Source organism: Geotrypetes seraphini, chromosome 10 (assembly GCF_902459505.1).
Source record: "Geotrypetes seraphini chromosome 10, aGeoSer1.1, whole genome shotgun sequence".
NCBI lineage: Eukaryota > Metazoa > Chordata > Amphibia > Gymnophiona > Dermophiidae > Geotrypetes > Geotrypetes seraphini.
Window position 1 is genome coordinate 79,351,145 of NC_047093.1, and position 19,713 is coordinate 79,370,857.

At 41.1% G+C, this 19,713-nt stretch overlaps 1 protein-coding gene across 1 annotated transcript in view; it reads right to left on the bottom strand.

The window, feature by feature from the left end:
* RABGAP1 (RAB GTPase activating protein 1) overlaps nucleotides 1-19,713 on the bottom strand; it is a 539,836-nt gene that overhangs the window by 82,843 nt on the left and 437,280 nt on the right. Inside the window, exon 18 of the mRNA XM_033960742.1 lies at nucleotides 1,998-2,039. Within this exon, the coding sequence (XP_033816633.1) occupies nucleotides 1,998-2,039 (42 nt within the window). The remainder of the gene's footprint in view (nucleotides 1-1,997; nucleotides 2,040-19,713) is intronic.

The window sequence follows — 19,713 nt, forward strand, 5'->3', positions numbered from 1 at the left end:
ACCCGGAGTGGGGGGAGAGATTCAGCATACTGTAGATGTCAGTTATGTGAAAGGTGTGTCTAAGATTGAGCTTTTTGAATGATTAAAACCCAGCACTTGCCACTATTCTGCTCCTTGCCACATCCTATCCCATCCCCAGCAAATAACAGCAGTGAGGGCAGCGATACAGGATTCAACATCTGAAGGATACATTGAGAGCTATAGCTTCCAATAAGCTATAGCTCCCTCCACCTTTCCTCAACATACATATGCTTCCTCCATTCAGTATCAAATCCAAACATATATGCTACATTCACAGAACCATTTGGCCACTCCCTCAACAATTATTGTAGAGCAGAGATAGGACATTTCCCCACAAAACATGCTGTACCAAAAAAAAAAAAAAATGTTTTTAATACAATCTCAGTAACAGCAGCATAAATCCTGTCAGCATATTGTGAAGTAATACAAAATTGTACAAAAATTCCCTTAGGACCTACAGCAAATCTACCAGTTTGGTATAACTTCCAAAACTCACATAAGGACCATACATAGGGAAAGGCAGCAATGTAAATATGCAGTGGGTCCTACTTTCGCTTTTGAGTGCATCTCACCAGCGCAGAGATAATCGTTCTTCTTACTTAATCCATAAGCCTGCTTATAGGACTAATAGGGACCCCTGAGGAAGACAATAGCGTTGAAACATGGACCATGTTAGGTCCATATGTTTTCAGTGGTTCAGGCCCAATCATTTGCACTGTGAAACCGTAACAAAACAATTCAAATCAAAATGAAAAACATTTTTGTTTCAGGATGCCTTTGAACAATAACTGTCCTCTTAAGGACAGTTTCATCTTTTTTTATCCTAACCTATTGTTCTTTCTCTTTTTTGTTGCGCTATCTCTTTCACGATTGTAGTTCTTCCCTTTTTTCCTATTGTTTGAAGTTAGTCAATATGTCATATTATGTGTTTCACTAATTAGTTTGGTATTGTTTAGTATCCCTAATTTTAACCTGTTTTTATGTTAATTTTATATTGTACACCGCTTAGAAACCTGATTAAGCGGTTTAAATTTTTTTTAATAAACTTGAGGAGCCTGCTGAGGATTCTACAGAAAAAAGCATTATTATTTAAAGAAAATGGTGCTAAAGTAGTAAATTTAGAGGATATATACTAGGTTGTTAGTGTGTTATAAAGATTCCTGTGTCTTCCCAGTTGAAAATTAGCCAATAGAAAATTGAGTATGTTTTTCCGGTTTTGGGGGCAAGGCTTACAGCTGAGGACCTCTACAAAATTTTGGGGAGGTAGAGGAAATGGGGGAATGGACTCTATTCGTGACTCCTCGAGTGTGTCACCCCCAAGGTCGGATGAAACCCCAAAAGGGTCCCTCCAAGCTCAGTCTGGCACCAGACGGGACAAGAAGGCCACTATACAAATTCCAACAGTCCTACACTAACAAAGGGAAGACTGTAACAGCTTATCACACCTGCTGGAGACTGAGAACTGACTGGTTATATTAGGGGGAGGCACAGCTACTTGTATTACAGCCAAAAGTTTTGTCTCAGTCTTCACCTGCTGGACCTGGTGAGCTATTACCCATCAGTGACCTGTGCCAGTCTAGAGAGATGCTAAAGAAATATTTAGCATCTCTCTAGACCGGCACAAATTAAATCCCAACAGATTAAATCCCAAACCTATTTGGGATGATTCAGGTACATTTGCTCCTACTTGGAGATAGGCTCATGAACAAGATTAGGTGTCTGTGTGATTCTACAGTCAGTCTCTGTGACCTGACCTTAATATTTCTATACAGGTGACTCGGGCTTAGGTGATAGGTTTGGCGAGGTGTCACAGAGTAGAAAGCTTGCAGAAAGAGGGAGGCACTGTAAAACCAATAACTACATGTACATGAGCATTACTGAAGTAGCTCAGACCAGTGGGGGATTTTCCTGTCAAACTTCCGCTTGGGAATAGTAGTGAGAAAGTAAAGAGACAAATCTGAATTTTGAATACTTACTTTTAATAATCCAAGTGCAACATTGAAAATAACACTTATTCCCTAAAAGGAAAAAAAAAATGAACATTTTCAGTATGTTTACTAGCCTCTGTGCTCTCCATATTACTGGGGTTTTACTTAAAAAGTAAAGATGCACATTGACAATACATTCAACATTCAGATTACATTTTTCTCACCTGACCTCTGTAATGCAAAGTAGCAATAATTCCTATTCTGGACAAAATAGGAGGATGGATACAACAACAACAAAAAAGCCAGGAATCAGAGCATCACCTCTTTATGCTTTTTAAAAACAGGCTTTTAGAATGGAGTTTCAGTTCTCTGACCACAAACAAAAGGCCAGGCTCCTTGTTCTGCTGATATTCTCTCATACATCATGTCGCCAATTGGATTCTTTGATATTAGAAAAGTTTTAATGAATTAAGTTTGAAGGAATGGGTGGGGTGGGGGGTTATGATAATCTAAATAAATATTTGCATAATCTAAATAAATATTTGCATATTTTAATTGATTAATACACATAGGAATTATAATATAATATGTATGTATGGATATGGAAAGGGGTGGGATAAAAAATTTTTGGAAATATATTGTTATGGAATTTCAAGTGATAATGTAATATGTTGAGCTATATTTATTGTACACTTGATGTATATGTTAAAATGAATAAAGATTTGGAAAAAAAAAGAAAAGTTTTAATGAATGAAAATGTCAATTTTTTTATATCATCTCAGCCTACTTATAGTAAAATTAAATGGTTTCACAGGCTGCTGTTGCTTTAAGGATCAGCACTATTTAAATTTAAGAACAAAATGTATAAATATGACAAAATGCAACAGAATATTAGAACTAAACTCTAATTAGATCCATTACTCCGGCTGATAGACTGATAATTCAAAAACAAAGTACAGCACATACTGCTACACCCCCAACTTCTGCTCATTTCAGCAACCGCAATCATTATTTCCATATCTTAATAACTGTAAATTACAGATGGTTAATGAGGTGCATACATTATATAGGACAGTTAGCAGGTTGATACAAAGTGTAAGCATTCAATTTAAGTTATGTATAAGAGAAAAAAAAATAAAGTCTTGGTGTGTAAAGAACAGAGATTTGTATAACAAATCATACTGTGCATGAATATTAATGCTGGGGTTGATAATAGATTACCTCACATTAGGTTATATTAGTGATAAAAACTCAGCACAGTCAGCCACTAATAGGGTCTCCCTATTGGCTTCCTTTACATTACTATCTGACAAGAACAGGCAATTAAGATTTTTCTTCAGGAATAGGTTTATTGTATTTCACGGTCATAGGATACTTATATTTCTGGCTGTTTCCTTTACAACTTAGTCCATCAAGAGAGAACTTTTGTATTTACAGCCTAGAGCTACTGCTCTGGGGATGACTTTTTCCCTGAAGTATGCTAGACATTGAGAGCTTATATTGAGTCATCCAACTTGATGGTGTTTTGACAGTCAGGAAATACTTATAACTAGTGGGTAGATGGGGGCAATGTGTTTATATTGTGATAAATGATCTTTTATCTGTTCTCTGTTTTCTTCTTATGACTCAGTCCTCTTTCTACTTACAGTGGGCTTGAAGTGAAATACATGTCTTTTTTGGGTGGACTTATTTTCTGTTGAGATGTGCTGTATTTGCTCTGTATTCATTCTGTGAAATATAAAAGAAAAATGCAACACAGGAAAGGGAACCAGTAAGAATTCTAATGACCAAGAGACTACAAGGACCAGAAAGCCCCAGGCAAAGCAAATTGGTTAATCTGAGTCAATATCGATGTGAAAGGGTCTTTATTTAAAACATATTGGTATTTGTTTAACATATGTATGTGTGTGTATATATAGAAAGATTAGGTTCTTACCTCAGTCTTCTTTCCTGTAGATGGGTGTAGAGGTCCTGAACAGCTGGGTAGTCACACCCAAATAGCGTGCCTTGCAGAAGGCAATCAATCATTTTCTTTGGCTCTGCCTCCTTCCTCAGTGGACTGTGCTGTGCCTCTCAGTTTGTATCAAAGCATCTTAATAACATCAAAACAGAAGGAGGGGACATGGGGAAGCTCCCCGAATGATTACTAATGCTCTGTTCTACTATATAAGTAACATATCTAAAACACATGATAAACATGAAAATGGAAAAAAAAATCAAGGTGGATTGAACAAGCAACCTACCTGAGTGCAACCTGCACCAGCAGTTGAGAATTTTTATATTTGTCTTGGTTAGCTCTTGAATTGAAGGAGCCTCTTTGCTCTGCAACCCTGCTAGATAGGGAAATGCAAACTCTGTTAAAACAGACACACTTGACTAAGGCAAAGTGTCTGCTATTCTGTAGTCCCATTCTTGACATTATAAACAGGCGCAAGGAATACTGAAGAGTGGGTTTCAGGGCCTCTATACCTGTCTACAGGAAAAAAGATTATCGAGGTAAGAACCTAATCTTTCTTTCCAGTGCAACGAGTGTAGAGGTCCTGAAGAGCTGGAACATACCTAAGCAGTCCCTTAGACTCCTGGGCTGGACTGATAAGCCTGCTGCCAACACTGAGGACCCAAAAGCTGTGTCCAGGCGAGCCGCTACATCAACTCTGTAGAATTTTGAGAAAGTATGAAGGGTGGCATTGTCCAAGAAGACCCTGACTGCTTTGCCTTCGAGAGTGCTTTCCAGTGCTAAGCAGATGGCTCTCAGCTGTAGCCGATTGATTAACCACTTCTTCTGAGAGGGCAACCATTTTCCTGCACTGGATGACCCTTGGAATGATCTCCCCAGCCATAAAGGCTTGCATCTGTCAAAAGGATCACCCAAGACTATGTGCAATGACATCCCCCTGGCCAGCATCTCTGGCCCAAGTCATCATTTCAGGCTGCTGCATGCCTCTAGAGTCCAGGCCAATGGCCTGTGAAGGGGCACAAATGCATCTTCACCCAAGGAACTACCTCTATAGTCACCACTACTAAGCCTAGCACTTGAAGGAAGTACCAGGCTGTGGGAGCTTGTCATGCAAAAACTTCCATATCGTCTGAGCTTCTGTTTGTATTGCCTTGGAAGAAACACACGACCCATTACGGTTTCAATCAGACTCCCAGGTATGACAGGGATTGAGACGGCTCATGGTAGATTTTCAGGAAATTTATTATCCAGCCCAGATGTTGTAGCATTTGTATGACCTATTTCACTGAATTTCTCCCTCAGACTTGGATGGGGCCCATATTAGCAGCCAATCAGATACTGAGTGTTCTTGAAATCCCACCCTGCGCAGGTGCACTGCCACTACCACTACCACCATCACCTTGATGAATGTTCAAGGCGCTATTGCAAGCCTGAAGAGGAGAGCTGAGAATTGAAAATGTTTCTGCAGTACCTGAAATCGCAAGTATCACCTGTGAGGGGGAAGGATAGGAAGGCTTCGTCATAGCTTTAGTCACTTGCAAGGGTCCTTCCAGAGATTCCCATTGCTCCGTGAGGTCTGAAGTGAATCTAATTTCAATTCCTATAGCACCTCAGAAACAGTGTCCAGCAGCCCCGTCAGCTTAAACAGTCTATGCACTGTCAGGTCATCTTCTTGGTCTAGAGCCACCATGGCCTGCCGACCGCTGGATTTTGCCTGAGCTTCTGAACCACTATTAACCTCGATTAATCTTAACATGCTAATGTAATTTCAAAAGTTTTTTGTATTTTCACTGTCTGTATATAGTCTCTTCCTCTGTAAACCACTCTGAACTATTTGTGGTATTGCAGTATATAAAAATAAAGTTGTTATTATTATTATTATTATTAAATACTGAAAAATTGCTTTGTGATCAAAGTGGCAGAGATGTTAAACTCTCATCATCCCAGTCCTTCTCTGACTGGACATCTAGGTCTGCTGCAGGTCCCTGTTTAGTGGATCCTGAGCTCTAAGACTTTCCTCACAAAGTCAGCAATGTCTGTGGCACTCAGGACTGACTTGGGGCCAAACAGTCTGTGCTCAAGCCACACTGCCAAAATCCAGGGCAACGCTCCCTATGAAGGGAACGGTCTCCACTGTTAGAGCAGGCTGGCTAGACAGGTACCCCACAAATAGAGAAGCCTGCTAGCAACAGATGTCTTGAACAAATCTGTGTCTTCTCAGAGTCAAAGCTGTCCCAGGAGTACTGGGAACCTCTATAGCATGACAAGCCAACAAACACAGAGCAGATCAAATACCTTCTGAACATGCTTGCAGAAGGGAAAAACTGAGAGGGTACAGCACAGCCCACTTGGGAAGGAGGCAGAGCTGAAGAAAATGACTGATGCCTTCAGCAAGATGCACGAGTTGGGGGTGACTACCCAGCTGTTCAGGAACTGTACACCCATTGCACCCATACACACACACACATACATACGAGGTTTGTTCAAAAATTCCAGGACAGTTTGAAATGCGTGCCAATGGGAAGTTCTTTAGAGATGCACTAGGCAGCATTCAGTAACTTGAAACCTCACGAGTAACCTCCTTTTTTTCCCCGTTTCTTGATATCTGTTTTTGTCTCTGAGCTACAGCAGTTTCTATGAAAGTGTGTATCGTGATTGACTATTTTTCATCATGTGTGACCTCGATGAGCAGCACTACAGTGTGAAATTCTGTTTTAAATTGGGTAAAACTGCTACAGAAACTTATGAAATGTTGAAAGAGGCTTATGGGGAACATGTCATGAGTTGTGGAAGGTGTTTTTCCCCAGCCACCTTACTCTCCTGACTTAGCCCCTGCTGGCTTTTTCTTGTTTCCTAAACTTAAATCCACACTGAAAGGAAAGCGATCTGATACCACTGAAGACGTAAAGCAAAATTCAATGCAGCAACTTTTGGTGATTCCTGAAGATGTGTTTAAGGACTGTTTCAATGGAATAAGTTGTAAGATTGTTTAATAAATTTTGATAAAATCAGTCCTAGAACTTTTTGAACAGACTATATATAGATAGATTCACAACAATATATATACAGTATATTGTATATATCTACTGGGATGGACATAAATTCTATAGGAGAAAGTAAGGATAGACCAGACATGAGCAACTCTGGTCCTCGAGGGCCGGAATCCAATTGGGTTTTCAGGATTTCTCCAATGAATATGCATGAGATCTATTTACATCAAATAACACAACACTCATCACAACTCATATTATTCAATTCTATCTTTCACCTTTACTCTTCTTGTAACATGCTTCAATAAATAAACTTCATCGTGTATTTATAGATTAAAGATATATTCAAAATCTTCCATTCTTCAAAAGACCTCAGGGCTACACTTGAATTCTCTATTTCATGTAAAATTCAAGTTTATAGTAGCAAGCCTCCTCATCGGTCTAACTTAATCATGCATCTTATAAGATTAGTAGATGTGTGTTCACGCTTTGCTATTAGCTGTTTCAAGGAGGCTTGCTACTATAACTTGAATTTTACATGAAATAGAGAATCCAAGTGTAGCCCTGAAGTCTTTTGAAGAATGGAAGATTTTGAATTTATCTTTAATCTATAAATACATGATGAAGTTTATTTATTGAAGCATGTTACAAGAGGAGTAAAGGTGAAAGATAGAATTGAATAATATGAGTTGTGATGAGTGTTGCATTATTTGGTGAATCAAGTTATTAGCTTCACTCGAGAGGATACTTTCTATATATAATAGGCTAAATATATGGTGAGATCTATTTGCATGCACTGCTTTCAATGCATATTCATTGGGGAAATCCTAAAACCCGATTGAATTCCGGCCCTCGAGGACTGGAGTTGCCCATGTCTGGGATAGACTGTGCTTGGTAGGGAAAACCATAGATTTTATTTTATTTACATTGAGCGCTAGCATATTAGAATTGAGCCACTCACTTGTTCTCACAAATTTTTTATTGATACAAGTGATTTCATCGGGATTAGTGAGATTGATTGGCTGAGTCAGCTCTATGTCGTCAACATATGCAAAGACAGAAAAGCCAATGGACTGTCCTAGAGCAATTAGAAGGGCCAAGAAGATGTTAAAAAGAAGAGAGGATAGAACAGAACCCTGTGGGATACCAAATTCATTAGAAAATGTGTTGGAAAAGGAACCATTGAATAAAACTTTTGATGTACAATCTTTAAAGCAGTGATTCCCAACCCTGTCCTGGAAGAACACCAGGCCAATCGGGTTTTCAGGCTAGCCCTAATGAATATGCATGAGAGAGATTTGCATATGATGGAAGTGATAGGCATGCAAATTTGCTTCATGCATATTCATTAGGTGTTCCTCCAGGACAGGGTTGGGAACCACTGCTTTAAAGTATGAGATGAACCAATCTAACACCTGTTCTGATATACCAATTTCTTGGAGACGGTTGATGAATAATCAGTGATCTATGGTGTTGAAGGCTGAAGATAAATCCAACGAAATAAGAACGACTAAGTTACGATGATCCAGATTATATATGATATTGGTGACCAGTCCTATAATAGAAAGTTCTGTGGAATGATGTTTTCGGAATCCGGTTTGATTTGGATGACGTATGTTATGTGCTTTCCATAAAGTCAGAAATTTGAGTGAAAACAACATTTTCAGTGATTTTAGCTAAGAAAGGAATGTTAGAAATTGGATGATAGTTGGATATTTTGGATGCGCTAATTTTGAAGTCTTTGATTGAAGGATAGATGATTACCTCTTTCCAAGGATTTGGAATGGAGCTTGAAGTAAGACTGGTGGATACAAGATCTAGTATATAGGAACTGAATATGGAGATTTAGAATGAATGGGGGAATGGTCTCAGTGCTAGAACCCTTTATGTTCATTGTATTAATAATCTGCTGATTCTCCAAAAATGAAAGGTTCTTAAACCGAGAGCATTTGGAGATAAATAGACCAGGAATCTGAGGCTTGGTATCAGAGATTGTGGTAGGGTTTGTATAAGCCGGGGGTTGAAATGTAGCTCTAATTTTCTGAATGTTGTCTATAAAGCATTCTGCCAAGGATTGTGCAGAAGGTAGATATAAAGAATCAGACTGATTTTGATGATTTGTGGTCAGGGAGCAGACAATTCGATAGAGGGTCACCGTGTTCCTAGGTTTTGAAATTTGTTTAGAATAGTAAAGTGATTTTGTTTGAACAATTTTCAATTTATAATAGGCCGCATGATCTTTATAATAATGAAGACTGGTCAGAGATTTATCGCGTCTCCATTTCCTCTCCAAGGAGCGTAGTTGTTTCTTGATCAAACTTAGTTTGGATGAGTACCATGGATTTTTAAGACATCGATTAGAGACAGATTTAGTTTGGAGTGGGGCTAATTCGTCTAGGAGCGTAGAAATAGACACAGCGAAAAACTCATCTATGGTAGCGTCAGGAATAGTATTGCGATTGTAATTAAAGAAAAAGGAGCTGTAGAAACGTCTAATTTAGAGTAATCACGGAAATTGATTTGCTTGGAACCAGAAGTGGAAATCTTTGGAGACCAGCAGTGAGAAAGAATGAGTAGGGTATGGTCCGACCAAGGCACGGTATTGTTAGAGATCAATGAAAAAGTAGAAGCTGCAGTTTTAGGCACCAGAATCATATCAAGCTCTGTTAATTTGAGAGAGTATTAGTGGAGTTAGGTTTAGATCTTTAAATAAGGTTGTCAACTCAGAATCTTCAAAATGAACAATGAAGTCTCCAAGAATGAGGGAGGTTATCGGTAGCAGTACAAAAGCCAAGTATTATGAATTGAAGTAACAGGATCCTATCTTGCGAAATAGGTGGTGGGAGGTATAGAAGTAGACAGTCATGGATAACATTGGTTTTAAGTTTAAACTGGATAAATTCTAGAGGACTATAATTAGGGGAAAATTCAAGATCTAATGCTATGTTTTTGCGGTGGACTATGGCATCCCCATCTCCTCTTCTACCACTACGATGACTATAGTGATATGTATAGCTAGGAGGACAAGCAAATGCTAGATGAGCCTCATCTCTGTCTGAAAGCCAAGTTTTGGTGATACAAAGGAGGACGAGATTATACTGGAGAATCATGTCATTAATTAAATGGTATTTAGTTTTAAGAGATCTAGAGTTAATTAGGCTGAAATTGAGCCATTTTGGTGATGGTGGGGAGCCATGAGAGGAAATTTTCTGTAACCTGAATAAGATTCAGGACTGGTGAATGGGAAAGGAGGTGCTGCGATGTGTGACAATATGCCTGCCCCATATTACTGGAATCTCAGCTGAGATACAAGCCATAAAATTAACAGAAATGGTGGTCATAGGGATGGGAAGATCGAACCTCACCTTAGGCTGCCTGAATCAATACGTCGTGCTCCATCCCTGGTAGTGTGTAAATTCAAGCTAAAGGCCCACTTTTTTGAAACTGCTTTCAACTCTTAACTCCCACTCACTGCTGTCAGATACCTATACTGTATCATTCCTCTACCATAATCTCCCCAACCCCGTAATGTCCTGTCTAAATTAGATTGTAAGCTCTTCTGAGCAGGGATTGTCTATTGTATGTTAAAATGTACAGTGCTGCATATGCCTTTTTAGCGCGATAGAAATAATAAATAGTAGTAGTAGGGTGGGTGGCTAAGAGATAATGTGGCAAGGGTGAAAAATTAAACAGTAGAAATAGGCAAAAAACTGAGGGAAAAAAGATTCGTTAAGGACACGCACAAAGGAGCGTAATAAGTAGCATTACGTGCGCCGCAAGGAGGGGAACTTTTAAGATCATGTACCAGCTGATGAGCTGTGGGCGGGGTCAACAGCGCACCGCTGCTTCGCGGCAGCAGAGAGAGCAAGATACAAAGAAGAACAGCTAGATGCACAGACTGGGTAAAAACAATACAGTTTGAGTTTAAGCAAGGTGGTTCGCAGTGGGAAAGTGGAAGCTAAGTAAAATTGTTCAGAGTCTCAGAATATGCCCAATATATTCCAGCAGTTGGTGACAAAAAATTACTGGGTGATGCTCTGATTTCTGTGTCACCCACCTGTTAACTCTCAGTTTGAGAACTGTAGACCAATCATCAAGAATGACATTATTATATTCTACTTAGGTTGCTCATTTTATAGTGTCTACTTTACAATACCTCCATATTAATACCTCAGAAGTTTCAGCAATAGGGACTGTACAGTCATTCACTGAAGCCATGACAATTTACATCACATGGTTTTAGAACAGCTGCTTTAGAAACAAACTACTAATCCTGTTTCTTATGTTCATCCATCAACAGAAATGATTTTTAAAAATGTATCTATTCAGCAATTTTGCTGCAGTACAGTTGCCAGCACCATCTGCTTTAATTTTTAGCAGCAGTGATAAGGCCAAGAGGCCAAGAAGTGAAACTCAAAGCTAATTAACAGTCTGCTCAATGTTTAGAGCAAAGACCCTAGGAAAATACTCGATTGACATTACTGATTTTGTGCTTAGGGGCCCTTTACTAAAACTTAGAGTGCGCTAATTCTGTTAGCACACACCAAGGGCCCCTTTTACAAAGCCATGGTAGTGAGTCCCAGTGCAACAAACGAGACATCTCCCATAGGAGTTGCAAAGCCTGTGTCTCATTTGCTGTGAATGCAATGATCTTGGATAAAATACTTAAAATTCATAATTGCTCCTGCAAGACTGATGCTCAGTGCAAACACTAGATCCAAAAGTGAAAGGAAATAAGGACCTCCCATTGCCCCAATGCGTACATCTGCCTACGTCAACCAGCATCCATTTTTATCAGCCTATTCCTGCGGCATTCTTCCTTTCACTTTCGCATCTAGTGTTTGCACTGAGCATCATTCAGTCTTATAGGAGCAATTACAAATTTTAAGAATTTTATCCAAAATCTTTGCATTCGCATGGTTCTCTATTAGTGAAGCATGGGACAACTTGGACTGTGAAGGAGGAGTGTTTCTCCAAAACACGGACCGTGTTGGGTCCGGTTTCCATGTATACGAGCGCCATCCTTTGGAAAATAATAATATTTTATTGAATTTTAATAAAGTTTCTGTACCTTGCACATTTCTCTCTGTAGTTTTTTTGGGGTACTTTCCCTTCACTGCAGACTCGTTGGATTTTTCTTAGTATGGCTTTGTTACCTCCTATGTAACCTGCAATCTATTACCAGTGAAATCTAAACATGTTCTAATAATTCTGGACTAGATTCCTTATAAAAATGTATGAGTGTCATTAATATTGTTCTCTCTTTACTTATTAAAATTAAGGTCTGTCCGACTTAAGCCAAGTCACAGGCCACCTAAAGTTAGGCACTTATATTGGCATACCTAGCCAATGTAGGTGCCTAACTTAATTAATAAACTTAGGACTAGATTCACAAAGCAAACCGATCATGTACCGATCGGTTTGCGACCCCTTAGCGACCAAATTCTCCTCCGGCCCCATTCACCTATCCGACCATCTTCCGATCCGAAAATGCAAATGAGGGGAGGGACATTCAAAAGTAGGGAAGACAGCGATTCATAACACAAAATTCTTGATCCGACTGGGCTGGCCTATCAACTCCTAAAGCGACTGCTGGGGACCAGTCGCACAGCTCTCTACCGACTCTCCTGCTCCATTCCTGCTCTCTGCTGCACCGATTTCGCTATCTGTTTCAGGGACTGCAGAAGCCCTGGGGCATGGGGGAGAGCAGGCCTGTTGGTTCCCTGACTTGCTGCAAACATCTAGCAAATTAGCAGGACATTAATGCTGCCTTCCCTGCAGTGCAAGCCCACAGGTTTAAAGCCCTGTGCAGGAGGGTCTGAGAGCAGGAGAGTCTGGGTGGCAAGATTGCCTGGAAGGGGGGAGCAGGAGAGCTAGCCCATGTGAAGGAAAAAAAGTTTTAAAAAAAGGTCGTGTCTCGAACAGGCATGCACAGACCATCTACAAATGGTCTGCGGCATGCGCGCGAATCGCACAACAGCGATCCATGCAGGCAGATGGGGGCGTTCCTCTGATCGCCCCATCTGCATATTTTTCTTTCCTGAATTCGTCGGACCTGCCTGGATCGGGCCCAATTGGGCAGGTTAGTGAATCTGGGCCTTAATTGGCACAGATAACTGGCACTTAACACCTCATAATTGATGATAATTACAACTGACAGGCATCTATCTTAATGCTAGATTCACTAAAGCCCCCTTGCCTGTCCGATCCTGTTCCGCTCCGTTTCCGAATCTTGCTGGGCGGGGCGACCCATTCACTAAAGGCTCCCCATGCAAATCACGTAATCGTAAACACGCCCACAAGCAATCCCACAGATTGCTGAAGACCGATCGTGACGCATGCGCAGACCATCATTGATGGCTGTTCATGTGATCCCGCATGCGCTGCTCTCCTGCACCAGCGGAAGAAGAAGGAAGGGTTGGGGAAGTAATGGCAGGCAAGGCAAAGGCGGACTCGCTGCAGCCTCTAGATGCAGAGGGGGGTAACTGCCAGACTAAAGAACTGAACACAAAACCCGCCCCAGCTCTCCTGCAGTCTGCTCCCTTCCCTGCAGTGCGAGCCTGTGGTTTTAAAGCAGGGCTGCACTGTGGAGAAGGGTGGCAGAGAGCAGGGGCGGCATTTTTCCCCCACAGACGCAGCAGGCAGGGCGGAAGGCAAGCAAGGCAAAGGGTAGAGATTTTTTAAGCATATCTCTTCCCCAAGGACTGTTGTTTCTGCTGCTGCTCTTCCTTAAAAAGATGCACTACGGAGGTCTGGCTTCTCCAAGTAGCGCACACATGGCTGCCCCACACTACACAAAAAAAGTGGAGTTTCTCGTATCCATGGTCAGCTGCAAGCAGGGAGTTTCGGGGCTGCAGGGCTGGTATTTCAGCACGGAAGAGAGCAGGAAAGGAGTGAACGACTGCTCCTCATCAGTTGTTTGGTTTCGGATCGGCCAGCCTTGTCAGTGTGCTTGAAAAATGTTGGTGAATTGCTGCCTTGCTAGATTTGCAAGCCATTTCCCTCATTTGCACGCACGGATCGGATCGAGTGTGAACATGGTCAGTCAGAAGGTTAGTGAATCGGGTCGGGGTCATAAAGGGGGTCACAAACTGATCGGTACATGATCGGTTTGCTTAATGGAACTAGGCCTTACTAGGTATGTTTCTCTAACGTGCCTAACTAAAAATGGGCTTGGTTAGGGGCAGATCGTGGGTGTGTTTTGGAGTTAGGCACCTGTTTTTGAGGCACATGAATTTAGGCCAAGAAACTTTGGCATAAGTATGGTGCGCCTAAAATTTAGGACACCTGGCAGCGCTAAGTGGTATTCTATACAGTGTGCCTAACTATTATAGAATTGTGTTTAGTGTTGATTTTTTTAGGCAACATACTGTATATAGAATCAGTACCTTAATTTCTGTGCCTCAGTTTATCCAAATATTATAACATCTGTTGTGTTTACAGGTTTTCTTCCCTTTTGAGCCCATTGGAAAGATATTTCTTTGGATGTTTAAAGGTATTTCATCTGCCAATAATGTGTAGACATACCATTTGCCTCAGAGGTCTGCATGTAGGTTTAATGTGCAGACATACCGCCCGTTTATGTTCCGTATTGCTCTAGTTGCCTTTGTCTAAATGTATTTTCCTAGTTGCATCTTTTGGCCTTGTGATTACCTATGGTTGTCCATAACACCTGTTTTTCATAAAGTTCAGGGACTATACAGAACCAGGTCCCTGGCTTACTTGTTGTTGGAGGTCTGACAGCGATTTTATCTTTTACTTGATGGCATGTGAGGATTGAGATGCAGGGAAGGGGGTGGGTGCTGGGGAGTTGGGAACCAATTATGCTAAAAATGTTTGATGACAACGTTTCTTGCTCTTTGTCGTGTGCCTGAAGTTTGATTATATTTCATCTTGTATGTCGAATTTGCTGTTCTGTGGTAACCAGTTGTCATCAATAAAAATGTTTGAAACATAATGTGCAGACATACCATTTGCCTCAGAGGTTCTGCTTGTAGGTTTTGAAAATATTAAATTGTAACATGAATTAGGATCTGGTTTGGATAAAGTCATTGCATGAACTGAAATAGAAATTTTTTTTAATGCTATTTATTTATTTATTTGGATTCATATTCCGTCCTCCTAGAAGAGCTCAGAAAGGGTTACAAGTTAACATACATAATAAAATATAACAGGGTTTACATAATATAGTAGAATCTCATAAAATTACAGTAACTGTTCATTTAGTGCAGTATGTTCAGCTTGCCAACATATACCCACTCAGTGCCATCTCCTGGTATCCTCTGGGAAATCAGAATTCACATTTAGGAATCTGGCAATCTCATAGCTTCCAACAGAAGATTGGCAAACAAATGGAGCAGTTTGAACAAGATATGTTAAATTATTTAGGGATAATACTCATGGCAAGACTCTTTACTGAATTAAGTACTGCATCATGCCAGGTTGCATTCTTGGTGACTATTTCTAAAGAACAGACCATAAAGACAGCTGTATTAGCATCTTGCTGAGATCACTAAGCAGTTAAAGGGCTAGTTGGTCATAAAGCCGGGTACTCAAAGCAGAAATTAGTAAATCAGAGTAAGGATGATTTCTTAAATGACTCAAATTAATGAATATATTTACTTAAATGACTCAAACTAACAAATATATTTCTTAAGGTCTACTCTGACTTAACCCCCGAGTTGTATATGTTTCAATAGCTCAATTATCCTGAATGCTTTAGCTATTAAAACCTACTGATTTATGGACTAAGTTTCCTAGTATGAAGTCCTGATAACCTGTTACAGTTAATCTTACTGGATGTTTGACCAACTAGTACAGATGTAAGTTCCATGTGGTTCAGAATCATTTAAACCAATTATGCCTGCTTGATCCTATCAATTCAGTTCAGCACTGTACCATATACATGGCCAACCATCAAAAAGATGTTCAAATTCCAAATGCATGTCTTCTTAGAAACATGTCATCAGATAAAGGCCAAATGCCTCATTCAAACGGCCCATCCACAGCATCCATTATCTCCTCCTCTCCCTAAGAGATCCCACATGCCTGTCCCACGTTTTCTTGAATTCAGATAGTCTTTGTCTCCACACCACTTTACCGGGAGACTATTCTACACATCTACCACCTTTCTGAAAAAGAAGTATTACTCCTGAGCCTAATCACCTCTTAACTTCATTCTATGCCCTCTCCTTCTGGAGTTTTCCTTCATTTGAAAAAGACTTACCTCCTGCCACAGAGATATTTAAAAGTCTCTATCGTATCCCATCTCTAACATCTTTCTTCCAGAGTATACATATTAAGGTCTCCATGTCTGTCCACATACGATTTACGACAAATGCCACTAACCAATTTTGTAGCAGTCCTCTGGACTCCATCTTAGGGGTGGCATTTGATTTACCCTCTGGGAATTTGAAGCATGCAGAAAATTAAGCATGAATCATGGTATTTATAATTAAGAAACCAGAAGGAGCAGGTTATGTCACAAGACAACAAACATGGCAGAATCATTTTTTAAGCCAATGTCTTGTTCATATAAAGGGTCCAGAGTTACTATCTAACCAGTACTAACTAACTATGATTGGATGGACGATCATGGATTGCAATTGAATGTTTGAAAATCAGAAGTAATGAATGTGAGTGAGGATGAGGTAGGGAATCTTCCAACTGAAATACTGGTCTATGGTACGAGTTTGCAAGTTAAAAGAGAGATTGTGATTTTAGGTGTCTGTTTAGACCACACTCTTTCCATGGGAAAACAGGTCCTCAGGGTGATTTAGGGTGAATATGCACAGTTGCGGACACTTTATAGAGTAAAACCAATGCTCCTTCCATATGACTTTCGTTCAGTGGTTCAAGCACTGATTTTGACTCGTTTGGATTGCTGTAATATGCTTTATTTGGGTATGGCGAACGAAGGTCAAATGTAAAGCATTACAACAGTTGATGAACTCAGCGGCTAGTTTGATTCTGGGTATTTCGCGCAGAGAACATATTACTCCGGTGTTAAAGAAATTACATTGGTTACTGGTGGCTCAAAGAGTTTGCTTTAACATAGTTTGTATGACTATGTACCTGCAAATTATTTGAATTTGTGGGAGGTGTACCAACAAGGGAGGACGTTGAGGTCAGAAGGTACTATGAGATTGACCTCTATGAAGGAAAATGTTGTCAGATATGTTACATTTAAAACTGCAATGCTGTCCGTGGCAGGAGTAGAAAAAAAGTATATATATCTTTCATTTTCACATTTGCATGGTTTATTGGTAGTTCTGCACCCATCCCAATGGCAGACGTGCACCTATGATGTGCTGCAATAAGACACGCCTATGACTGACACTCATGCATGCCTACAATCTAGCTTGTCTTGGCGCATGTCCACATTTATGTCTCTTTCCATGAATTATTCTACGCATGTGTTAGTCGCTTTCTCTAATGACTGGTTTAATGTCATTTCCGTGAACCTCATTTGCATGCGATCCTTTTTGAGTATCTCTTGTCATTTACCGGCACTACAACAGCACACAGGATTTTAACATGAACTTTTGAAGAAGTATCCAGTATTGGTGGTTGTTTTTAAAAAACTTCCACCTCTCATGCAATTGGCAACCCCAGACCTGCCGGTATACGCTTTTAACGACTGCACGAGATGCAAGTGCCTTTAACACACATGCCTGAGACATGTCTTTAACACAGGTGTATAGCAAGAAATGTATGCTTTTTTTTGGTGCTCCCCCAACTCTATAGAAGTATGATAAATGTATCCTGTATTTTGGGGGGGAGAACTTCCACCTCTCATGCAATCGGCAGCCCCAGACCTGCCGGTATAAGCTTTTAACACACGTGGTTCAACACTACCGGCACCTCCAGACCTGCCAGTAATTTTGGAGTGTTAAAGTTTGGCGCTTCATTTTGTGTATCACCCGCTAATGTCTGGGCATCGCCAGGAGCGCTCATTTAAATATTAATTAATTAGCTTGTTGTATTACATTTTCACAGTATTCTCGGAGGCTGCTATGAGGAAAAGACTGTCATGGAAGCTAAAATGCTTGTACGCTAAACTGGCTGGCTGGCCCGGAACTTCCTCTCTGACGTCAAAATTGACGTCAGGGGGGGAAGGCTTGTGCAGTCACTGCACGAAGATGATGTTAGTGAGGCGGTGGCTTGGACAAATAGGTGGCAGCAGCAGCGGCGGCTTGGGGGCCGGGCCTGGAGAGAGAAAGAAAGACAGAAAGAAGGGGGTGCAGGGAGAGAGAAAGACAGAAAAAGAAAGAAAGATTGGATGCTGTCAGAAGGAAGTGCAACCAGAGACTCATGAAATCACCAGACAGCAAAGGTAGAAAAAAATGATTTTATTTTCAATTTAGTGATCAAAATGTGTCAATTTTGAGAATTTATATCTGCTTTCTATATTTTGAACTATGTTTAATGGGTTCCGGGGTGAGAGGGGGGGGGGGTGTACAGTCCCATTTTGAGGAAAAAAAATAAATGGTCACGTTACTCATTCCAGAGCTTCCTATCACCTCTTTTCCCATCACTTCTCATTCCAGAGCTTCCTTTCAAATGAAAGAGACTTGACTCATGCACATTTACATCACATAGGTATTTAAACGTCTCTATCATATCTCCCCTTTCCCGCATTTCCTCCAAAGTATACAGATTGAGATCTTTAAGTCTGCCCCCATACGCCTTATGACGAAGACCACAGCCTGAAAAAGTCGCTATCCACTAAAGGACTTGGTCTATCTTGGGCAAGGGAGGAAAGACATACAGGTGAATTCCCTGAGGCTACGGTGGCACAGGAGCATCAAGATCTGTGTAGTCGAGCTTGGTTTTTTGACTGAAGAATCGAGGCATCGTCATGCCCTATGCCGTGGCTATAAGGACAAAGGGGCAGATCCCAGCGTTGTTTAAGGGTTTGGAATGTCGCCTAGGACAGCTGCCACTTGCACAGAACCAAAGCCTGCCTTCTGAGGGAGTCAACTGGTACATTGTCAACTCCCGGTACATGTGCTGCAGCAAACACCAGCAGAGGACATACCATCCACAGAAAGAGAAGGCAAGTCTCCTGAGCCAGAGAGGGCCTCTTGGCGCCTCCCTGGCAAGGGACCGTTGTGCTGTCGGAGAAGACTCTTGACCACTTTTCCCTCCAGAAACTTCTGGAATCACACCAGAGCCAGCTGCAATGCTTCCAGTTCCTGCCTGTCATCGACAATGTCCAGCAGGAGAGATTCCAACCCCATAAGATGGGACAACTAGTACAGTGGGCTCCCTAGTCTCAAAAGCTTGCATGTGTCATCACTACAACTCAGGAATCAATCCACAGCAGTACACCCCTGAAAAGTGACTGTGGGAGAAGCCATCAAGCCATGCTGGCCCGAGTCTCCAGAGTCCAAGGAAGACTGGATTGTAACGCTGCCTTGTGCAGAGCCCAATGAAAGAGGAAGGCATGCTGGAGAGGGCACTTTTGCTCTCTTGTCCAAGGAACCACATTCAACGTGGCTGCCAATGACCTTAGGACCAGAAGACAACTCCATGCCAATGGAGCAGGTTCCTACAAGAAGGAAGAAACTGTGAGAACACAGCTACTATCGGCTTGCCATGTCACAAAGAACACTAAGATATTCCAGAGGCAGCGCGGGTGTTAGATTGCTCCATCCAGAGCTCGCAATTCAACCAAGGCCTTCCAAAATGGGGATCACTGGATCCACTGTATGGTGACCCTCGGCCAATGAGGGAGCCCTTATCAGGCAGTCGTCCAAGTAAGGATGTACTGGCAGACCCATGTTCCTTAAATAAACTCAAAACATAATTGGCT